Source organism: Haliaeetus leucocephalus, unplaced genomic scaffold (assembly GCF_000737465.1).
Source record: "Haliaeetus leucocephalus isolate CR32 unplaced genomic scaffold, Haliaeetus_leucocephalus-4.0 Scaffold406, whole genome shotgun sequence".
NCBI lineage: Eukaryota > Metazoa > Chordata > Aves > Accipitriformes > Accipitridae > Haliaeetus > Haliaeetus leucocephalus.
In genome coordinates this window covers 9,465,462-9,488,890 of record NW_010972842.1, presented here as the reverse complement: position 1 = coordinate 9,488,890, position 23,429 = coordinate 9,465,462, and the positions used below count along the sequence as shown (strand labels likewise).

Sequence of the window (23,429 nt, the reverse complement as noted above, 5' to 3'; positions counted from 1 at the left end):
TCAGCTGGAATACAATGTGTGCTGGAAGGAGAGTTACATCCAACTAACGGCTCGGTTTAAAACACTTGCCATGACCTTTCCTTGTATTCTGGCTCAGCTGATGGTCTCCTGCCCCTGCTCTCTGTGTCTGCCCCCTCTGCTCTTGGCTTTCCCCAGCCCCATTGGGAAGAGGACAGTGGAAGTTGTCTTAAAGGCAGGGTGTTACGGAGGTGCCAGCAGTGATGGTCAGCCTGACTGTGGCTGCAGACTGACGAGGTGAAGCCAGTGGGCATTTTAATAGTTTGGATAAGCTTGGGGGTTTACTTTTGTGCAGATCTTGAATTACTCTCTACTTACTGAACTCCTTACAGATACACATAACTGAGCGCATAAACAGTTTTTCTCCTTTTCGTGGAACTACTCACTTGCTCAGGCATAATTCTTGAGTGCAGCAGCTGCGTCAGGTCTAGAAAAGTGAATGCAATGCCTTCTGCCACACAGGCATTTCCAAATGTGCAATTTATCTGGCAGAGTTAAATGGATCTGGACAAATAGTGAAAACAATTATTTGTGAATATTTTATTAGAAAATATCAAAAATTCATCAAATAAATTATTCAGCTTCCATATGACTAGTCCTGCCAATGATAAGGAAGAGCCTCACACGCCGAAACCAGGCCGCTGGGCGGGGGAGGCTTCAAGTGCTGCTGGCAGCAGGCGGCACGGTGCTTTACAGCCTGGCTTAAGAACGCTTGCATCCTTCCCAGCTGGGGTCAGCACTTCAGCTGTGCTGAGCCAGGGCAGGAAGGCTTGCTCTCTCAAGGGCTAAATTGGAGACAGACCCCAGCAGTGCTGTGGGAGAGGTATTTCAGTGCCATGGCCGAACCTGCTAACTCACAGCCAAACTCGGCAATGTTTCACAAACAGGTCTGACAGTCTTCTCCTTCATGAATGTCTCTCGGGTTTTTCTGTTTTAGGTGAGAGTTTATGACCTCCTGCAGTACGAGCATGGGCCAGATGATGTTCTCATCCTAGCTACCGATGGACTCTGGGATGTACTGTTAAATGAAGAAGTGGCAGAAGCTGTCACTAACTTTCTACCAAACTGTGACCCTGATGATCCCCACAGGTTTGTGCTCATCCCTGACTTTCTAGCTTCTCCACAGAAAAGCACTTTCTGGTAATCTATTTTTGTAGAAAGTAGGATATGAATAACATTCAGTAAATATGCAATACATACAAGAAGACATTTTTATAAGTTGGATGGAACCTCTACAGCAAATGTGGGCGTTTGGGGCAGGCGGGTGGGGTGTCTGTTATAACTCAGAATTGCCTACCTTCAAAGGAATAGGTGTAGGATCACAGTATCTTGGCACAGGATCCATTTTGTTTGCTGTACAAGGTCCTGTGGAAGCTGTAGGAGACTGAGGTCTTAGAAGAACATGGCAACAGGTCTCTGTCTCCAGCAGTCACAGGCTTCCACTTAACTCTCCTCTGGATAGTCCCTTAACACTAAAGATTGTTTCTCACTGGGACATCATCAGCATCTCTCTCTAGCTCTCACTCTGTAGGTAGGTAGGTAGGTATGTATAAATACTGCACAGTGTGGTTCCCACTCATTCCTGGTCATGCTGCAACCTTTAAATCCACCTTCAGTAGGGGATGCTCAGTGCTACCAGCTGCAGCACAGGTGTGGTGACAAAGGAGGTGGAAACAGGTGGAAAGTCTGACTCTATTTCATTTAGTTGGATTCTGTCTCATTTCACAATTTTAACCTACCTCATCCTCTTCATTTTCCTGTCTTTATCACCTCTTACTTGATCAGTTTCTGTCTTTAAAACATACCATCAAGCAAACAAACAAGTTCCCAAACAACTAGCTAGAGCACTGTCTGCCTTGAATGAGTCCATCAGTCAGTCTGCTGCTGAGTTCAGTGTCACTGTGAATTAAAACATTGCGCTAGAGATCAGAAGTCTCTCACTTGTAAAAGGGAGGACTGTGAAAGTGGAAAGAGCTTTATCCTTCCCTAGGGACTTTTCAGGAAGGGAAGTGTGTGTTGCTCCTGAATTCAGGCCTGGCCGTCGCTGTCTTCTGCCCTCGCCCTGGGCTGAGAGAGCAGAAAGGAGCTTTTATGCATCCCCGGTTGGCCTGCAGAAAGCAGAGCTTCAGAAATAAGCTCTGGGTTATCTCGGCAGCCAAGTGAAAACATACGAGATGGTGCAAGAGCCCAAGTTACAGTTGTTTAGATGTGGCAGCTTTTGAGGGCATGAGGAAACCCATCTCAAAATGCTTGGTTTTTCTCATATTTCTGAGTGGTCATGTTCACAGGTCAGCCCTGTTCTCCATCAGCAAACAAGGAAGATAACTGGGTATGGACACCCTAACAACCACTTGGATTTTGAAGTGAGAGCAGCTCCAAAGTAATTTGCGAGCAGTATTGTCTTGCCCTGACACTTACAAACATGGAATGCAAAAAGAGGTTTTGTTGCAAGCACTCAGTCATTAGGGGAATGGATGATTAGCATGAACCTGCAACTGCAATATTTTGACTTTCACCACCTCCTTGCGCTGAAGCGGAGATGTAGTATGAATGACAGCCAGGGGTGTCTCTACTTCAGCAAGACATGGAAGTGTCTCTGCTCTCTCTCTGGGAGGAGATCAGGCAGGATTAGCAAGGGGCACTTCCAGGGCATCTTGGCAATACGCTAGGCATATATGCCATTAATTTAAGGTAGGAGGAGATGACCCACCCAATCTACTTTCAGTTATTCCCTAGCACCGTTCAGAGATGCTAGGGAGCTTTTGCTCTCATTTCTGCACCCCTGAGTCTCCTCTTGCAAAGGCACCTGGTAAAGTGTAATACCTCTGCCCTGCTCTGTCTCCATTCTCATCTAGTCATTGGGAAAGGTTGGCCCTTCCTACCATCCTCACTGGTCCTGTCTGTTGTGAATACAGTCTGGGTGTATCGTGTCTGTCTTGTTCCTTTTCGTCTGTCCAAAGCTGGTGATGGCCACCACGCTTGCTGCAGTAGGAATGGGAATTCTTTGTTCAATCTTTTGACTTGTTAAGTGAGTGATTTTTCATCCATTATAAAGCAGTCATAGAAATCAAAGACACTAAAGGAAAAAAAGACATTTTCTTTGTTTCATTCAGATTTGTTTGTGCTGGTCTAGCCCCAGTAATTGTGGGGGATTAGTCCCTGTTTGTGCCAGCATGAGTACAACACACTCCAGAATTGGGCCTGCTGTATTATGAGTTAGAACAAACACATTTATTAGCGTTTGACCTACTGGTCTGTGAATGGACATCTGAATCGAAAATTAATTTGTTCTTTTAAGTAACTTTGTGCCAGGTCATTTAGAGGCTTACAAGTAGTGGTGGCAAGACATTTCTCATGCCAGCTTGCAAAGGTAATTAGAGCAGTCCCTCATACAGTTTACAATTATATTTATGAAAATTACCTTTGCGGAATTGCTCTTGCTGCTTGGTTGTAAAGAATATTTAAAGGGTTTAAAGTACTGTGTGAGAGTTTTTACGTAATTACTTCACAGTGGTCCAAATGAGGTATAACTAATGAATTTACAATAGCATAGCAGCTCAGACTGTGGAGCTGCGTTCATTCCTCTCACTAGTCAGTGACAGGAAAATCTTGTTTGCCATATTATCACTGTTATGTTTAAATGAAATGTTGTCCCACAGAACGTCAGGTTCTGTGATGGGTGTAGTGACATAGTCTGTGGTGAGGTGATCAGCTGGAAATGTGAAATCTCCAGGGATGTAGAAAACTTGTCAGAACGTAAGAGACTTTCCCCCTGGGTTTGGTAATGCTGTGGTCTTCTGGACAACCTACCTGTGGAGCAGACTCTGGATCTGCCTGACCCAGTAGCCTACTTATTCCATGACAGGCGCATATTTAAAAAAAAAAAAAAAAAAAAAGGCTAGGGAGGAAGATTTTAGAGCTGCAAAGTACTTATCTGTTAAGTAATTAGCTCTTTAAGGGAGCAATATCCCTCCCATTTGAATTAGAGGTCATTTTATAGGCTGATGGGTAAGAGCTTACAGCCCTCGGCAATGCTCTTGGGACTCTCTCCTGCTGATACTTACTGTCAGAACTGTGTTTGTTACCCACAGAAAAACATCTTTGAATCCTGTCAAACACAGCATGTGCCTGGGCATCTCCAAGTGCAGGGAGAGCAAAGTCCTTGGGTCTGTCTTCACCCAGACATGCAGACACAGCCTCAGGGGATTTGGGCAGCAGGTGATGGGCACAGACTTGATTAGAGAACAGTTCCTCCATGAGGGCTGCAATGGAGGGAAGAAGCTGGAGTGGAGCTGGATTTCTTAGCCAGCTCATTTCTTATGGGTATTGTGGCAGACAAAAGCATGAAGGGGACCCTGAGTGAAGAATAGGTGGTAGTGACATACTGCTGCTTTCCATACATCATCTCTCTGAAGACATGTGAAGACAGAGAAGCGTGACTCTTGCCCGTTTCCTTCAGCTGCACTTATGCAGGTTTACCCACTGACCTTGGGAATCTTTTATTTCTTGTCCTCCCTCCTGTCCTTTCTCATTCCCTCTCTCTCTCTCACACTAGCTAGAGATTTATGAGGATGCTGAGGAGTTGTTCCACCTCTGCTGGGTGTGAGAAGATAAGAAGCTGCTCAGACAGCAGCACGTTTCCCCCACTGTCACCATTTCTCCTGCAGTATTTTCACTGATCAATACTGAAAGCTTCAGGAGAAGAAAAAAACCCATATATATTTATTCTTAAAACACAAAAGTTGTATTCCAGCGAGGCTGTTCATTAGGAGGAAGTGGATACTTTAAAACTACTTCAGCAGTTCTCTAATGCTGTCTCGCCAGCTGAATCCCAAGTTCACAGCACTGGAGAATAAAGCATTCGGTAATGGACTGCTGCTGCTATTCATCTCCAGGTACAAGAGACTTCACCCTATCTCCTCTAGTGCCAAGTTGAACAGCATCGCTTCAATTCAGCGCTACACAAGGAGAGGAATATGTTACCTCGCTGCTGCCTTCACCTGTTCCTTTTCATTTGCTTCGATATGCTGGTTTTCTTGTGTATTTCATAGTCTGTCTCCAAGAGAATTTCTGCTTTATTAAAATTCCTTTTTTTTTATCTTGCCCTCTCCAAACATTAAGCGGCAAAAGCTTTACACGGTCAAGAGCAATACTCTTTCCTTTGTACTCTTCAGATGTGGGGAGCCCTTGTTAATTAGAAAAAGGAGGAAGGCAAAATTTTCTCACAGAATGATGGGTGTTTTCTTCTCTTAAATTCTGACAATAGCTGAGAAATCCTTGGAAAAGATGTTCTAGCCAAAATTCACTTGGCATCAGACAAGCTGTGAATAAATATTCCAGTTTCTCGCTTGCCACGTGGAGTCCTTTTGTTCCTTAGCCCTGCATCTGATTTGGGGATTTGGGAACTGGGGAGTGAAGTATGTATGTTTGGGGTTTTTCCCCTTAGAAAATACAATTTCATGTTGCGTTAGGACAGTATGGGCAGTGCTTCTTGCTACATCCTGCCGTTACAGCTTGAAGTTGTTGTTACAGACTTTTTTTGGAACGTGCAGACAGTGTGCACATGTGTGTGCAAGCGTGTGTGTTAGAGTTCATGCCTTGGGCCCTTCTCTTATTGCTAAAAGTAAATCTTTTCTCAAAACTAGTGAGGGCTGGAAATTTTATCACTCGGTACCATTAGGAGCAGGAGGTGCATTGCTTCTGTACAACATTAGTTGGATTTAACATCAAACCTTTTGGGTAGTCAAATGTTGGTTCATTTGCACTGAAGAAATCTTTCTAGTAGAGCAAATAAGTCTATTGCTAGTTCAAAGGAGTCATTTGAGTTTAAGGCACCAAAATTGTAGAAACAGAACACAATTGGGGTTTTTTCCTTCTTTTATTCCCAGAGAGTGAATAAAAGTCTGCACTGATAGAAATTACCATTTAATAATGCATTCTCTGGTGAAAAATTCTGGGGTTAGAACAGTCCTGGATACTCAATAAAGTAGTTGGTTCCCCCCACCCCACGTCTCACCAATGGAGATGCTGTTCTTTCCTGTTCCTCAGATGGGATCTGGGCAGATAATTCCTGGCCAAGGATCCTGCCTAGAAAAGAGGGTCTTCAAATGCAAACGCTTCTTGTCCTTCCTGGTTTCTGGAAACTACAGAGGTGTGCTTTGCTTCTGGTGGCCTCTGTGTTTGGCTTCATAGAGCCCCGCATCATCTTGGAGGTTGATACTTATGCTTTAAATAAAACACAGGCAGACAGAATATTGAACTGTTTTTTTCTTGTCAGTCTTTTAACTGTTTGATTAATTTTTAATTATCAAATCATAGAAAAGCTTGCCTCCACCCAACCAAATTCAAAACATCTTAGCCAGGTGTTGGACTGATGAAGAAAAACATGTGACAGTAGCTGTTCACCCATAATGAGATTTCTTTCAGAGGAAACTTCTAAATGAGTACACAGATGTGTTGATCTAGTAACAGCAGGTAAAATGATAAGGGGAACATGTCAGAGCACATGACGGAGCACTGTCTGTGCATCACCTTTTGGACTCTTGACACCCTTCTGCCCCCAAGCACCACCTGTTATTTTTTCAGGACAGAAAATAACTGCCATAAATCCAATGCCGCTCAGCCCAGCACAGGCTGGGAGTTTTGAAGCAACATGAAACTTGGTATTTCACTAAATTAAGCACTTAACAACTCGCATTCACACAGTTTTCATTGAACTCATAAATGTGAAAGAACTGTGGGATTCTGTTAATCTAGTTGTATTAGCTGTAAGTTTCCTTTTCCAGTTTCAGGATAAAAGAGATTTTAAAATCATTCCTATGGTCAAGGAAAACAGACAAGTTAGTCTGCTTGGTTTAAAGTGTAATTTTGATTTTATTTTTAGTGCTCTATTACTTGCTTTCAAATGACTTTGCTATAGTTTGTCTCTGAAATAGTTGAGCCATGTTTACCTTTAGGTGTGTCAGTGAACAAGGGTGTAGTTTTCAACAGCAGGTAGTGTTATCTGGGGTCCTCAATTTTCAGACTACTCCTAGAAAGCCAGTTTGTTAAGGCAAGTGTGTTAATATTTTCCTGAAAACTGGTGAAGCCAGGCACCCAAAACGGCCAGTGACTTTTTGGTCGATTGCTGCTCATCAAATACCTTTAGATTCTGATGCAGGAGCCATCACTGAACTGGAAGGGGTTGCTTTGTGGGTATGCCATGGTTTGTGTTTCTCCTGCCTGCTTCTAAAACACTGGGAAGCTTGTCCTGGTAGCTTGCAACAGTAAATCTGGCAGGCTGTGAAAACCCACTTTCCACACGAAGACGAGCACTCCCTGGCTGTGTTCTGCCTTTTCCACAGGTACACGCTGGCGGCGCAGGACCTGGTGATGCGAGCCAGGGGAGTGCTGAAGGACCGGGGCTGGCGAATATCCAACGACAGGCTGGGCTCTGGAGACGACATCTCTGTCTACGTCATCCCTTTAATACACGGGAACAAACAGTCGTGAAAGTAGCATCAAGAGTGGTTATAGGATGGGGATCTTTTGGGGAAGGGCCTATAAGAGACAATATGTTTTTGGTGATCTGACCAGGACACTTCCGATTAATGTAATCTATTCAAAACTAATGCTGGAGGGGTATTTTTCTGCCCAAAAGCTAGGGCTCTGCACATATACTGTATATGATTAAAGATAACCCTTAAGATTACAGTTTCCCTGTAGAAATGTTTTTGGTGCTTAACAGGAATGGGATTTAAATGCTGCTAGCATATTATGGATTCTGTCGTCCCTCCAGGTGGGGAATTAATTTCTTTTTCTCAGTTTACGATGTAGCTTGGAAGAGCCATTTCACTTGTGGAAGTAGAAGTGGGTGTCAGAAGCCAAGGAGGCTCCTGAAATCTACGCCCAAATATTCAGAAGGTGACTTGGGTCACATCTCATTTGAAAATACCTATATATACATATATGAGACTCAAGAGTTTTCTTCTTTCAAAAAGTTGCATTCATGACTTACCTACAGACAGCTTCAAACTTGTGTAATCCTTCAAAACCCCCCATTTTCCTCTCCTGTCTCTTTTTCAGTAGACTATACTCCTGTATTTTAGTAGGAAAACTGAAATTGTTTTCAGTGTGAATATGCGTGTTTACTGCAGCTAAAACAGCCACCTGCAAAATTGTCCAGGAGAAATAGGTCACAGTCCTGTATGGCAAGATTTAATTCTGGTGTGAGGAGTTATTTGTCAAGATTCCCTGTTGTGTGTATACCATGATTATACAGAGCATGCAAACTCAGCTTTATGTAATGTTTACCTGGAGGCCATGGTTTCTTTGGGATCAGAGATTTTCATTCATGGAATGGTTCTGCCTGCTTTATCCTGTTGAAAGGATCCCTGACCATACAGCTTTTGCATCAGTTGGGATTCAGTACATTTATTTGGGCTCACGAGTGTATTTTTAGTTGGATTCCTACTTGAAGTGGTGGTATTGTTCTCGTTATCAATTTGGATACCCAGATAGTGATCTATTTAAAAGTCCTTTCACTTCTTCCTGCCTCATTTGGTGATCAGAAAGTGACAGCTTATAACTTTCTGTCTCTTGGTATTGAGGACTGTAATCAAGGCTCAAATATCACTGTGGTAGATAGAAGCCCTTGGCTAGCTTCAGCAGCATTTTTCTTAGCAGTGATGCATCAATTTAAATAAAGAAAATCTGAGTAAAATGTTACCAGAGTGAAAGCAATAGTCCAAGAGGGAAACAAGTGAGCAAATCTGCAGCTTAACCTGGCTGCCTGTCCTTTAAGCAGGCAGCTGTCTTCATTGGCAGGAGTTGAAGAAAAAACGAAATCGGAAGGTTCTAGTGTATATTGGCTGGGGAGCCAAGTTCAACCTCATTTGCCCCCAGACCACATTCTTTTGGAGCTCCTTATCTGGTTTGTACTTCTTGGATAGCCAAAAGACAGGGAGCTGACATAACTGTAGGGCACTGACTAGGCAGCTCACAAATGTTGTGTCCTTTCCAAAGGAGAAGGAGGATGCTGTGCCCTTTGCAGACTTTCTCCTGAACAGGCGTGGCCTAGAGCTCGCCAGTTTTGTAATTTATAATGTGCTATGTAAACATGCAGCGTGTGTGCGGTGTAGCTGCCCAGATGCTTTATTTGATTGCATCCGGAAGTACGTGTGCAACAGTCTCGGTGGATTTAAACTACCCTTGCTCTAAATCTCTAGACCCAGTAGGAGTTTCAGGTTGAGAGCAGGCAACGCAGAGTGTGTAACGGCTCAAACATGCAGCAAACTGCGTGATTTTAGCCTGAAAACTGTTACGTGCAATCCCCAGTGCCTGCATGTGATAAAGTTGTGCAGAACATGGATGTTTTATATTCTAGAGCTTCAGCATATATCAGTGGCATATCTGATTATGTGTTGTCATGCTTTATCTATTCTTTCCTTATTTTTTTTCCCTTTACCTCTTTTTCTGTGTGCAGCTGGGTAAAAAGAGAGGTTTGGAGTCTAGAATATTTTTCACATGGCCCCTCATATGTTTTAAAGTTTAAGCAAGAGATCTTCTCTTGTGCTTTTTTTTTTTTTTTGGCCTAATAAACTTGTAAACATGCTTTTTATGCTCTGTGTAACTCCTGTTGTCTCTTTGCAAATGCAGTTGTGTAGTCCTCTAGCAATTCATATCCTCTTGCACAAAGAAACTAAAGCTGGCAGTTCTGGTGGAGTTGTCTGAACAGCAAAGAAGCTGGTGCTTGCTGGTACTAACTACAAGCCTGAGTCAAATGTTTCAGTGCTTGTGCATTGTTAGTCTTCATTATTTGGTAACATGGTGTCAACACACAGACCAGTCATTACAAAACCACCCAGTGCAATGTGGTGGAAATAAATTTCCAGTGTAGCATTTGCCAAAATTTAAAAGTGAAACTTCAAGGCAATGGAAAATGCACCTTCTCGTTCAGGGGTGTTTTTAAACATACCCCTGGAGAGATAGGTTAGCGGAGTGCATGACTTGGTGGGAGCAAACTGGCTGGTGACTTCTCAGAGCAAAATCTCGTGGACGCTGGTATGGCTTCGTGAATCAGCCTCTACTCTGTTTGTTGTTCATCTGAGGTATTGCTGTCAGTCAGCCTGCTTCTCTGCAGTGACTGGGCCCGGGTCAAGTTGTGTTAGCTGTCAGCCCCTCTCCTGGAAAGGGCAGAAGTACAGTATCAACAGTTAATATCAATTAGCATCAATTAATAAATTCTGAGAACTTCAAAGAATAATAAAAAGTTTCCTACTCAGGTGTATGTGACTGAAATGATGCTGTAATGCTTTTTGTTTTGCTTTTTTACAAAGTATCTGCTACACATTTGCATGCTTGCCTCCCTAGAATGTCTCTGGTAAATCTCTGATAACCTGCATTAGTCCCTGGGCTTTCACTTCTATCTGCTTTCAGTAGGAGCTTCTTATGTGCCTGCACTGTGGTCTGTGCTCTGCTTCAAGGCATGGTACAAGTACATATACACACCAAAGCCTCATATAAATAGGAGGCAGGAGCCATTTATTGGGGAGGTATTGTGTGAGAAGCAAGAATAATTAAAAGCATTTCCAAGTCCCTTTATAGGTCGAATTATTTTGGGAGTCACAGCATTAGAAACCACTGATGGCAGGGAGGATCCATGGTGCACAATACCATTTTTCAGATAGGCACAGGATGGATATTGCCATGTGCAGACTTGCAGCTGCTCTAGGGCTCAGCGAAGCTCCCGAGTTAGGAGCAGACAGCTCGCCTCCTCAAACTGCACCAAGTTCGGCACCAAGTCCAAATTTTAGATCCTTGGCACATCATCGTAGTTACTGCCTGACGCTGGCAGTGCTACGTTTTTTTGCCAGTGAAGTTCCCTTAGTATCCAAAACTGTTTAAGCCTTAGCAGCAAGGAACCTCAGTCCTGAGTTACATCTGTATTCATACTGCTGTTGCACAGTGCTGTGTCCTTGCCTGTCCATGGGCACTGCCTAGAAAGTCAGGCAAGTTCTTGTCCTTCCTGGACAAGGGCAAGGAAAGGAGGTAGTATGCCATGTAGTCCAGGTTCGCTGACAGTGCAATGTAACACCATCTTCTGGTGCCTAGTCCAGTCCAATTTCTAGAAACTCAAAACCAAGAAGCTTCTACCATTCTTCTGTTAATACTGTTGCAGAAGGTAGTACAGCCATTTCGGCCATCTTTCTCTTGCACTACAGCCTAAAACCTTCTTTGTTTAATTTGACGAAGAAGGTAGACATTTCATTTACACCTTAAGTGGGGCACACAACCATCTTTGGGTACATTAAGGCAGTGATGCTTCCTCTGTGAACACAAAAGTGTATTGTCTGAGAGGGCTGATGTTCAGTGGCCTCATGTGGGGGAGAGAGAGAATTTTTTAAATAAATTCTAAAAAACAACAGGGCTAACAAGCTAAAGGAAGAGTGGTCAGAGTCTGCTGTTAGCAGTGGATTTCCATGTTAAAGTTACTTCCATGTTAAAATATGACGAGAGGTCTGTGAGGTACCATCAATTCTGTGCCTCCAGGATATTTTTGAAGAGCTGCACTTGATGTTTGGGCAGATTTTGGCTTTGAACTTTTGCTAGGTTTTTAAAGAACACTACACACTCCAAACAAATCTGCTGTGTTTCTTCCTGCCTCGGCATTTTGCTTTTATTTTACATTTTATGTACAAATACTTTCAACATTTTTGTATCAAACATGAATTGCAAACTCTGTGGAATTGTTGTTCCTCCCTGACATTTTTGGTGTGTAAATAGTTTTCCTCCATGTGTCCTAGATGAAGATATAGCAATGTGGCTACCATAGAGAGAGAGAGACACCAAACGATGCTGTAACTGTGCTGCTGTATTTCTACCTGTGATGTACTTGAAGGGGGATGCCCTTGTCCACCTCCACTCTCATTCTTTTTTCTTTATCTCTCTTTTTTTTTTCTTTTTAACCATTGCTGCTGGTGTTCTTTCATAGGTGTCTTATTTTGGTCTAAGTTTTTCTGGTGGTTTTTTGTTTGTTTGTTTTTTTAAATAACTGCCACCTTTTTCTTTCCTTCATCAGACAAGTCATCTTGTTTTGAGATCTGTACAACTGTCTAGGGTTTTTTATGTCCTGAAGAATGGAGGACCTGCTGGAGGAAGATGTTTTGGACCAATGTACTTCTGCTCTGTGACTGTGAAATGTTAATCTTTTTGTAACCTAAGAACAACAAATGTTTAGTAAAGGGATATATTTTGTGTTTTTTCAAACTTTTCAGTGCAATGAACAAAAGAGGAGGATGCTGAAGAAGTGTATGCGCAAAGTTTTAAAATAAAATTTTAAATTATATATTATATATATCCATCTACATCTATAACCATTATTATTCTGCCTTTGTCTTGACGAGTACCTAAGTCTCTTTGTGTGTATTACTAATTGTGCAATACAGACAAGTAGCACACTCTGCTTTACAAGGGAATGGATGATTCACTGACAAAAGGTCTCACTCTTGATTTAATGAAGTAAATCCCTATGAGGTGCATTAGTGTATGGGTTGATCTGGAAGATCAGCTGTCGGATAACTGTGTGAGCTATGTGCTCCCATCAGCTTATGATTCATTGCTCAGACTGCCAGTTGCCATGGTCTGACTCAATGAAAAGCTATGCAACTGGGTGCAATTCTTGAAATGACAACACAGTTGGAATAAGTTTTCCCTCCTCCCCAGTTTCTTAGGAATCACAGTCTCAAATTCTGCTCTAAGTTTAGAGTAAAAGCAAGGGTGAATTCATAGATTCCAGCAAAGCAAGCTGTCATGGTTATTCAGCAACCGAAGATGTATTTGAAGGTACCAAAGATGCAGGAACTAACACTGGCCTTTTTGCATTGTACCAGCATACAGCCACAGGCAATACCCATCTGGGTTGCCAGCAAGAGAATGAGAGCTAGGCACGTATCTACTGTTTATATCTTTGAAGTATTGCATTGTAGCACAAATGGTTCTCCCGATTCCTATTTCACCTCAAATTTAGTAGAAGAACAGTGAAAACACTTGTTCTAGTGTTACCCTGGTTTTTAAAATGCTGCATGTGCCCGTTGTGTTCACTGAGCATAACTGAGAGTGCAGAGAAGCAATTTGTTACTTTCACTCTGGTTCTTCTCACTCTCCCCTTAAGTCCTAGAGTTTATTACTGCAATCCGACCACTGTGTCAAGTTTAAAATTGCTGTGCAAATAAAACTTCAGCACAGCTTTGCCTGGCTCGCTGGCATCAGCTGAATAAATATGTGTTGGTAGCGTGCACTGACAGGGAACTGTTGCACATCAAGTGAACCTAAAGGAGTTTGCTCCACGTCATCCTATTGCTTTCGCATCTCTTTCTTATGCCCTAAATTCTGTAAGCTTGAGGTCAAGTAAGGCTTGTTATTTTCATTTTTTAGGCAATAGATACAACTCTTCCAATTTGGACATCAGTTTCTTTAATTCCTATAGGCAATAAATCAGTGCTTAGCCAAATAGTACATTCCTGGTATTCTACTGAATATGCTTAGTTAACTAAAGCAACATAAGTGAACAATCCCAGTAATTTATTGTATTTTGTACAGTTTCTGTAAAACTGAGGCCTGAAGTTTCATCTTCTTAATGTATCCTCATAGAGCAATGTACCTTCACAAAAAGTTTACTTCTTTATGCTATTACACTGCAGCTTTTATTGATTCCAGAGTTTCTCTCGTGCTTTCCAGGAAGGCTTATATAAACCAAAGTTATTGCACATCCTGTTCTTGTTAGAAGGAAGGACGAAGGCTTTTTTAAAAAATCTTACACTTTTTGCAAAACAAAGGATGCCATAACTTTTTAGGGAAAAAATGATACCAGGAGAAATTGTGCTTTGAGGACAAGTTTAATAAAAAGGACTATGGCCAAGGTAGGCAAAATGTGTCTACAGGTAAATAAAGAACACGTGATTTGGAGACTCTTAATAAATTAAGAACAATTAATCCTAAATTTGAAGCTTCAGAAATAGTCTACAGCACTCTGCCACAAACTACTAAGGGGAGAGGGAGGAAGCTGCAGTAGAAAAACTAATTAGATCTTTACTGCAGCTAATTCAAGACTGATTATTTAGATGCATAGACAGATGAGATCTCTGAACCTTCATAAATTTGAGGCCACCTAAGATTAGAATTACCTTCTTTTTCTTTGGTGTATTACTGCATAATTTCCTGAGCTCTAAAGAGTCAAGATGTCCCTGATCTTTACACCCCTGAGCATTTATTCCCTTAAGCAGTAGAAGGTAATCCTTTAGGGCATTCTTCTGTAAGGACGGCATACAACCAGCTGTAATGGTTCGGCATCATCCCTGAGCTTCACAGTCATCCCTGGATTTACCAATCTGTTGATTGGGTTTTTTTCTTGTCTCTGGTGAATCAAGGCCTTTCCCAACAGGCTGTACCCCAACAGAGCATCTTTCTGGTTTATGCTATGGGTGGTATTTTTTCCTTCCTTCTCCTTACTGTGCTCCTCTTTGATGCAGAACATTTTGGAGTAGTTAACTGCTGTTTGCAATGTGCCACTGCATCCTTGGCCATCCACCTCCTCCCACCACTCGCTTCCTATGGGTGCTGATACAGACAGCATCACCAGCAAGGCAGGAATCGCTGGTAGCCAAAGGGACGTCCTGTAGAAAGGGAAATGATTTCTTCATTAACCTAACATTGCTCATTGCCTCAAAATGAAAACTTACATGCATATAATACGTTAATTCTCCTATTTGAAAGGGGAAACTTTAATGGTTTTAAGTTGATTTTAGAGGGTTCGACTTTTTCAGCCGTTGTTACCCCAGTTCTTTGGCCCAGTTATTCTCCAGGGAAACTACTTTTCCTTGGCAAATTAAGAGCTGGCTAGAAGATCCAAAGGTTATCATACAAGCTCAGATACAGTATTTAGCTTCTGATGTGATAGTCATAGCTTATTTCTGTAATTATTGCTACAACTTTTCAGGGACTAAGCAAACAAATCTGAAATTTTCCTATTTTTGCTTTAGGAAGGTAAAGCTTAAGAATATGGAAATTCTGCAAGATATCCATGAGTAAAATTACAAGAAAAGATAACTGTTTTCCCATGAGAGTAACTGTTGAAGACAAATGACTAGGCAATCACCTCATCAAGTAGCACAAATTGTTCCTAAACAGAGACCATTTCTCTGCCCAGTATAATATTCAATAAATCTCAGGGATGTAAAAGGAACTGACACACCTGCAGTCATTTCAGTCTCTTCAAAAATTTAGACTGATTCTGCCCATCCAGATCTCTTAAATGTGTATTAGTTTAATTTTTAATCCTGCAGCTCATTGCAGCTAGACCGTCTCAGCAGATGTAGGCTGAGGCAGCTGTTCCACGGTACAGAGCAGCATTACAGCATGTACTGGGATGGGGAAGGGGAGACAAGAAGCAGCCAAATCCAGTTGCAGTTCTCCAGGATCTAGAAGCAGACAAACCAATTACTCAAATAGGGAATTGCCACAGAATGTACAAAGCATGGGGAATTGCTACGTCTACAAGCAGTTTAGGCCTTGATTCTGAAAGATCCTCTCATCCCAAGTTGTGCCTGTTTACTTTCATTCCTGGGTTGGTACTGCGGCTAATTGCACCAAATGTCTTATTTCTTACGTCCGCCAGCTTTCCCTAGAGCTTTGTGAGCCAAATGTCAACTGCATCTCATCTAGCTGAGATCAAGGTACTCCACAAACAAGCTCCTAATACAAACTTCTTATGCTGCATTTTCTGAGGCTTGCATTCACTTTGCTCCCAATTAAAAAAATAAATTTACTTTCCTGGTCTTTGCGCCCCTCCTCTTAGTGCTTGTTTTTCACCAGCACGCATGCAATTGAATTTTACATCTGGGAATTCAGAATATGTTAGAAGAGCTGGAACATCAGTCTTATCCCTTCTCTGCTTGAGCACCAGCATAGAAGCAGTTTAAATGAGCCAGACAAGAATCAAAACACACCCTTGAAACTAAGTCTCATGTCCAGACATACAAGTATTTTATGAATGGGAAAAATATTAAACACAATGCTCAGACAGTAAATCTTGCTGTGGTTACATTCTTCTAAGAATGGTGTTTTAGGGAAGGTCTGTTTAGCACCAAAAAAAAAAAAAGGAGAAAAAAAAAAAAAAGATTTATGGTTATGTAAAATTTCTAGTACTGCTTCTCTGCTACTGCTCCTGCAGGATTTCCCTGGTACTGGCCTCACTAGGAAAGCAGGTAGTATGGGAGTCAGGTACTTGGTCAATTAGGAAATGGGGAGGACAACACCCAACTAACCTGAAGTCCTGAAATTAGCTACATGGCACAGACTGAGTTCTGCTAAAAAAGTGTTTGTAGAATATTCAATTTATAACTATATATATTTATATATGGATATATAGAGGAAAAAATTGGCAAAGAACTTTGAACAGCAACTAAGGTGTTGGAAAACATGATCTGTTTGTGCCTGTTCCAGGAGCTGAAAGCAAGCAGCGGTCTGTAAATACACCTATTTTAGCTGTCAGTTACCCAGAGTACAGTTAAGTATATGGTTGTGCTTTTGTTAACAAACCCTCCACCTTTTAGGAGGATTAGTGGGGAAGAAATAGCAAGGCATCCCTTTCTCCAGGTGCCGCATTCTCAACAGGAACAAAACTGAGTTTTAAAAATTGCACTGGGAATAACTCGGTTTTGTTTACTCTTTGAAGGAGTCAGCAGCTATCACTGTATTGAAAAGCTTCCTGTACCTGCAGGTCCTGGGACTGCACCATCAGACAGCTCGCGCCGCGGAGCTGCCTGCCCCCGGCCAGCAGGCATCTGAGCCTCCTGGTAATTAGTGGAGACAACGATTCTCGGGGACCTGCAAGGTCAAGCAGTGGCTAAACAATGGTAGGACACAACCATCTAAGTAGAGGATTAAATCCTTCAGGATATACCCTTTTTTTTTTTTTTTAATATGAAAGCTGGTATTTGCACACTACTCAAAACACCGCTCAGGAGCAAGACCACCCACTCTTGTAAACTTCTCGGTAAAGTCACCGCTCCTCCACTCAGGAAAATGGAAAATAAATAGCCTCATCTCTTCTTCTGCCCTGGAAGCAGGCAAAGAGAAAGAAAAGCGTGGCTTTGCTAGCAGTCAAGAACCTGCACTGCTGCTGCACTTAAGGTCATGGGCTGCCTCACAAGTGGAGCTTGGTAGTGAGGCTTGCAGTTTTGGGGTCCCCTACCCACAACAAGTGCAGGGCTATAGTTGGCATTCAACAATGATGTCGGCGGTTGTCTCGCAGCAGCTGAGGAGGATTTTGTTGCTTTTCACCAGTCCTGTGTTGCTCCTAAAAACAAATGTGCTGAGGTTTCCGGACAAATAGTTATTATTTTTATTTTTTAAATGCATCTAGGGCCATAACATGATGATTGCATGCCAGCTTCCCCCAGCAACTGTTCACACTGTCCCTTGCCCTCCCCCAGTAACATAAGATGCAATGTGCAATGAGCCACTTGCTCCCAGGAAGGCGATTCATTTCTAAGAGCACATTTGTAGGGAAAAAAAATGCTTTGAGGGTGTTGCTGTGGCTCTGTGTGACCTGCATCAGGGATGAAGTAGAAACCTCAACATTGCAGACATATCCCAGGGTCGCATTCACAAGGCACAGGGAAGCAGCAGGGGAAGGATGCAAGCAGAGCATGAGCAGCTCTGTTGCTTCATGTGAAAATAAACTCTAATAGCAATTAAGGGAAAGGAGTAGGAAATTAATAAGGCAGTAAAGATTTTTCCAAATTGGTCACAAACCATTGGTTTATCCCTTGAAAAGCTCAGCTGACAAGGATTCTCTCATCCCTTTGTCCCCCTATCTCTTTCAATAATCATCCTTCTTCATGCAAATATAGATGGAAAGGGGGGAACAGTGAAAGGTTAAAATGGAAGTAGGCCATCTTTCATCGACATGGTAATTTTGCTGCTTGGCTCGATGCCAAACGCTCACTGCAGCCACTAGCTGCCATTCCAACATGAGTGAAAGGATCTTTAATAAGAGTGTAAATAAAAGGCAGGCTGAGAAATGAGTTTTCCATCCCAGCAATCGCTGGCCTAACCTCTGCTGTAAATAGTCTCTCAGAGCAGCACAGATGGAGTACCAGCACCTGGGGATCAAGGCAATCTCTGCACAGTGCAATTTAAACAGCTGGGTACAATTGAAACACGAATTAGCAGGGATAGACGGAGAGATTCCATTTTGTGTGCTAGGTAAAAACAAATAATTCAGTCCTTTTTCCCCCTAAAAAAAAAAAAAAAGCGGGGTCGGGGGGGACAACTTTTGACATGATCTTGTGGGAGGTGCTCTTCGCTGCAGCTGTTAGATTAATTTAACCATGAGAATTTCCCACAAGGCGCTGTAAAAACAGAGCCCTAATTTATGATCATTGATTTAACAGCTTGAAAGTGATTTATCTGACCTCAGTAAAGATAGCGAGGACACCAGAAGAATGATTGGTCATTCTGGGCTTTGTGTGGCTGTGATTGGCCTTATTAATTTAGAGCAGAAGGTCTGTTTCAATGTCTTACTGAGACAGTCAAAGGCAGTTGGCAACTGAACCATTTTAAGTACCTTTTTTTTTTTTTCCGAAGCATTACTAATGCTGCTAAGTAATAAGAATTTATTCCACATGGAAAAGATCCTCATTAGTTAAGAAATGGTAAGGCTTCATTTAGAACTGCACACAAACAGACACCTGGTCTTGGATTTGCAAGTTGTTTTTTTCTTAAGTCTTTTTTTTTTTTTTTTTGCTGTTGGTGGGAATCTAAAGCACACTGTGAAATGGAATTGTTAAGCATTACAGTAAATGAGAAATAGCTTTGGAAGAGATAAAAGAGGTTGGCACAAGAGATTGCTGGCTCTTGCTCTTTTTAAGGGTAGATTTCAGAAACACCTAAACACTTCATATATTTTACTATTTTTATCATTCAGTCCTCTTTATGGAAATTATAGAGCGTATCTGTTGACAAGTAAATATATATAGGTTTTATTTCAGAAGACTATGCTTTTGGTTAAAATGAGTCTAGCATCCACTACTGAAATGTCACAACTGAGTGATGCAATTTCTTCACACAAATAAGAGGAGAAAGGATGAAAGGCAAAGGGAAGCGAGTGAGTGAGTGCTCTCTCTCCAGAAAGAATAACTGTTTTTACGAGGAGCATGAAACAAAATACAGATGCTTCAGAAGTTTACCTACACCAGAAAAAATCTGAATACAGAATAAAGTGTGTTTGCACAAGCATGTGAACATATACAAAAATCACACAGGAGATGCCAAAACTGTTTCTTGTATTGAGAGCACTAACCAGGAAAATGGGCTGGAAACAGTTGAATACCAACTTATCTTGCCACCTGGACTGACGTGTGGTTGGGTTAAATGTCACTGATTTGGATGGTTCTGCATTTCATTCGCCACTGGATTATGCCCAGCTCTAAAGCCCATCTACAAGGATGTCAGTAATTGTCTTGCCACTTTTCAAGGTGGGAGACAGAAATGCTGCAGGCTAGGATTTCATCCATGGGGATGAATGCTTGCAGTCATTTCGCTATCCTGATGAAATACTACCTATCTGACCTGAAACTAAGGTAGTCCACTTAATCTCCATACAACAGGAGAAAAAAGCAGAAAACAATATTTCAGCCCTCCAAAATATGAAATAACAGTTATTTTAAAAAGTGAAAAGACAATATAACACAGTAAAATAAATTATGAAATATGTAGAAAAGCCCCCACAAAAACTCATACACATTATCAAGAGATTGAAGAATAAATGCATAAACTGCTACATATCTCACCAAAAGATTTGGGGGACTTCCAATGGTAACTATAAAAAAAAGCCCCAAACCCCCTCACCAATGAAACAAAGCTGAAGCCCACATTATGGGCCTGAAGAATACGGACAGCTATATGTCAGCCTGCACATCTTCTTGCCATCATCTTGTGTTGCCGTCAATCTTGTGTTGCTCCCTATAGCACACTATAGAGACATTAGCAGAATCTGATAAGTTATGTGCAGTATTACTTCACTTAAATTCAGATTTATGGGGAAAAAAATAATCAATAATGTGACTAGCACACTAAAATGTTTCTACACACTTTTTACCCATGACAAGAGTATCCTAAATAAATAAAATAAAGCTGCTTCCTCCAAGTACTGACCTGCATACCAATAAATCTTTGTTCCTCCCAAAATAATGCTAGATATTGCTTCCCATTTAAAGCCCATTCTGGATGGGTTCAGATCTAATTCTGGAAAATTACAAATAAGCATCCTCAACAGCACAGACATCACACTTCTAAAGAAATGACTGCTTTTTAGTAAATGTATTGCCTTTTTTTTTTTTGATCCCTTAATTTACCACTGACTTCATTCTAACACTTGACACTGTGCACACATAGATGTAAATGAGTCTTACAGGTTAGTTTAAACAACTATTTTTCATTTATCATCACAGAAACAACAACCTAAAAGCCTCTTTTAGGGGCTATATTCCACATGGCATCCTGCAGTACTGTTTATCTCAGAGTTCTCTTGTTTAATATTTCTAAGGATGGTTTAATTGGCATCACAGGGTACAAACTCTATGTGACTTGTTTACTGCTGAAGCACCACCAGTTCAGGACTAGAATATACAGAATCACATTTGGCTTCAATTAAAAAAAAAAAAAAAAAGCTTCAGTTACTATGTTTGCAAAAATACTCCTGCAAGAGCCACAGAGACTATTTGGGATGACCAAAACTTTGAAAAAAATTCTAATAACTGAAGAGCCCGATGAGATGATCTTTCACATGTCCTCCTCCTTCTTTTCTTTGAGCTTCAAAGAACCATTTGCATGAAAAGGCATCTTTAATTTCTGCAAGAGCAATCTGCAGACAAATATGCTGAAGGGCCAATGTGTTTACCATTAAAGCCAGGAAAGAGACAGCCCCTTCCTCTGATGCTGTGTTGCCCTTCCTAGAGCTGGATCAACCCACAACCCTCCCGCTCCTGCTTACAGCGTGCCTGCTCCCAACAACAAAGACCAGAAGCAGACTTCCCTTGAAAAACACTAGGAGGAAATCATCGACTGCCCAAGGCTGCAATTAAAGCCACTTTTAGATAGTTGCATACAAAACACAACAAAAAGTGGTGTTGCAAGTCTCTTAAATATGCCCATAGCTTAAGAAAGGACACTGCTTGGGGGTTGCTGGGCTCAAATTATGTGGCATGACCAGGAAAAGCCCAGTTCTGCCTGAGGAGTGGACAGCATAAATAGAACAGGCTTCCTGAGCGCCTCTGCAATCCTCCAGTCGAAATGCTACACATCTTACAGCAAAGTATTCTGTCCACAGAAACCCATAAAATGCATGTAAGAGTTAAAATAATGAACTGAAAGCACTGCATTCACTGGCGTGGCGAGGATTACAGGCACGAGGAAGCACCTGGAGCAAGGTCGATACCTGCGAAAGTGGAGTGGGAACACGAGCCGTGGGATGAGCCCACCCAACACCGCGGCGGCACAGGCAGGGGGGCAGGCAAATACCACCACAGGAGACCAGCCACCACCACCGGGGACAGCACCGGCAGGAAAGGAACCACGCGAACTCGAAACAAATCTGCCTGTTTACGGCAGGTCAGAGATGCACTGCTCTGCATACGAAGCTCTAGAGCTAACTCCGGCAGCTGAAATGAATGCTATGCTCATATTCACTCCAATACTAGGAAAATCACTAGAATGAAGCTTAAGGAACTGAATTAAGATGGGGTGGTTTTTTTCTTTGTTTACCTTTGCAGAAGATTTAACATTACTTGAGATCTCCCGGAGAAAGCATCAGTTCCAATAATGTACCCAGCCTGATTTGGTCCTCATAAAAAAAGCTGTTAATTATTAGTCAGGTGTATAGCATATTGCTTATAACTGCAGAGGTGAGAGAAAGCCTCCGAGTAGAGTCTTGAAGCTGCAGGACTGCAATAAGGAAAGTCATTTGCAAACCCCAATTTTGCTTCCACAGAACGCATCACAAAGTCACTGGCAATTTTGTTCGACATTGAGTGACGCCATCAATAGATATATGAGAGGAGGGGTCACTGGGAGTTTTGCTGGAGAGAGTGTTTATAAGTAAGTCATCAGTTGCTAGTGTGCAAACGCATGATGTTGCAACAGATAGAAAGCAGTACACAACTGGCTGGAGATTAGCAAACAAAGTGAGGGTTTGTGAGAGATCAAAGACGTATGGTCAATCTTGTTTATCATTAGGATGAAGGTGCCGCATATGCAAAGAACTATCCTCTGGATTATACCTATTACCTACAGGTATAAAAGTGTTGCAGAGTATACATGTGAGTTATGCATAAAAGCAGTCTTTTAGATGGGAAGAAGGAAATACAGATTGTTTACATGGAATGCATTCATGTAACAGAAAAATGCTGTATTATTTCCTGCTTTCAGTCTCCTTCCTATGGAAAGGAACTAATTGTTCGTTATCATCAGTGGTAAATATAGTCAGAGCTATTTAACTGATATTTCAGTCCTTAATGGAAACATGCTTCATCTGTAATGTCATTATTCCTACCATCATTGCATTCACAGTCATTTCTTGTGGCTAGCATTAGGCCACCTTCTGTCATCTGCGTTGACAGGCAAAGGTAGACACACAGGTTTTCAAGAAGTCACTCAGAAGAATAAAATTCCCAAAGTCATAACTTCAACATAATTAACCTATGTTCTTAAAAATTGCACTTCATGAAAGAACCACCACAAAATATTCTTGTTCTTACCATGTTCTCTTTTCTACTAATGGCAGAATTTTTTTCTTTTGAACAGAGACTGGATATATGTTTATCATTCACTATTGCTGAGAAACCTTATGCTGGTTTTTAGCATGCTTTCTGTAGATACTTTCTCAGGTGGGGCTGAGCAGTAGTCCTTTAAAACTGGGACCAAGAATGATTGATGCATGTATCCCATTAGTTTAGCAAAGCTCTTGAGTTTCATACATTTTTCTTACATTGCTTTTTGTGTCTTCATCATGTTTTTTCCCCCACCAGACTAGTTAAATCTGGAAACTACAGAACAGTGAAACCAGGATTTGCCAGGAAATAGAAGAACATTAAAAAAAAAGAGTATTATTATGGTAGCCACGTTTCTGAAAACAGGAGATGAAACCACCAGAATGTGGGGGAAAACAGAGACAGAAACTGTAGAACAGCTGATGGTAACAGACACTCAAAAGCACAATCACAAAGACTTCATTTATGCTAGCCATCTTCATTACGTGTCCCACCGCCGCACCATACCTACGCTAGCATTACAGTAATAGTTAAGTCAGGTACCTGGCTGTCAGCTGAGGTTTCTCAACCATGTCTTGAGAACACCAGTTCTCCTAGGCTGAA

General features: G+C 41.7%; 1 protein-coding gene across 1 annotated transcript in view; it reads left to right on the top strand.

Moving 5' to 3' along the window:
• The window catches only part of PPM1H (protein phosphatase, Mg2+/Mn2+ dependent, 1H), a 69,285-nt gene extending 61,776 nt beyond the window's left edge, over nt 1-7,509 (top strand). Inside the window, exons 9-10 of the mRNA XM_010574118.1 lie at nt 956-1,107; nt 7,362-7,509. Coding sequence (XP_010572420.1) covers nt 956-1,107; nt 7,362-7,509 — 300 coding nt within the window. The remainder of the gene's footprint in view (nt 1-955; nt 1,108-7,361) is intronic.
• The last annotated feature ends 15,920 nt before the right edge of the window (nt 7,510-23,429 follow it).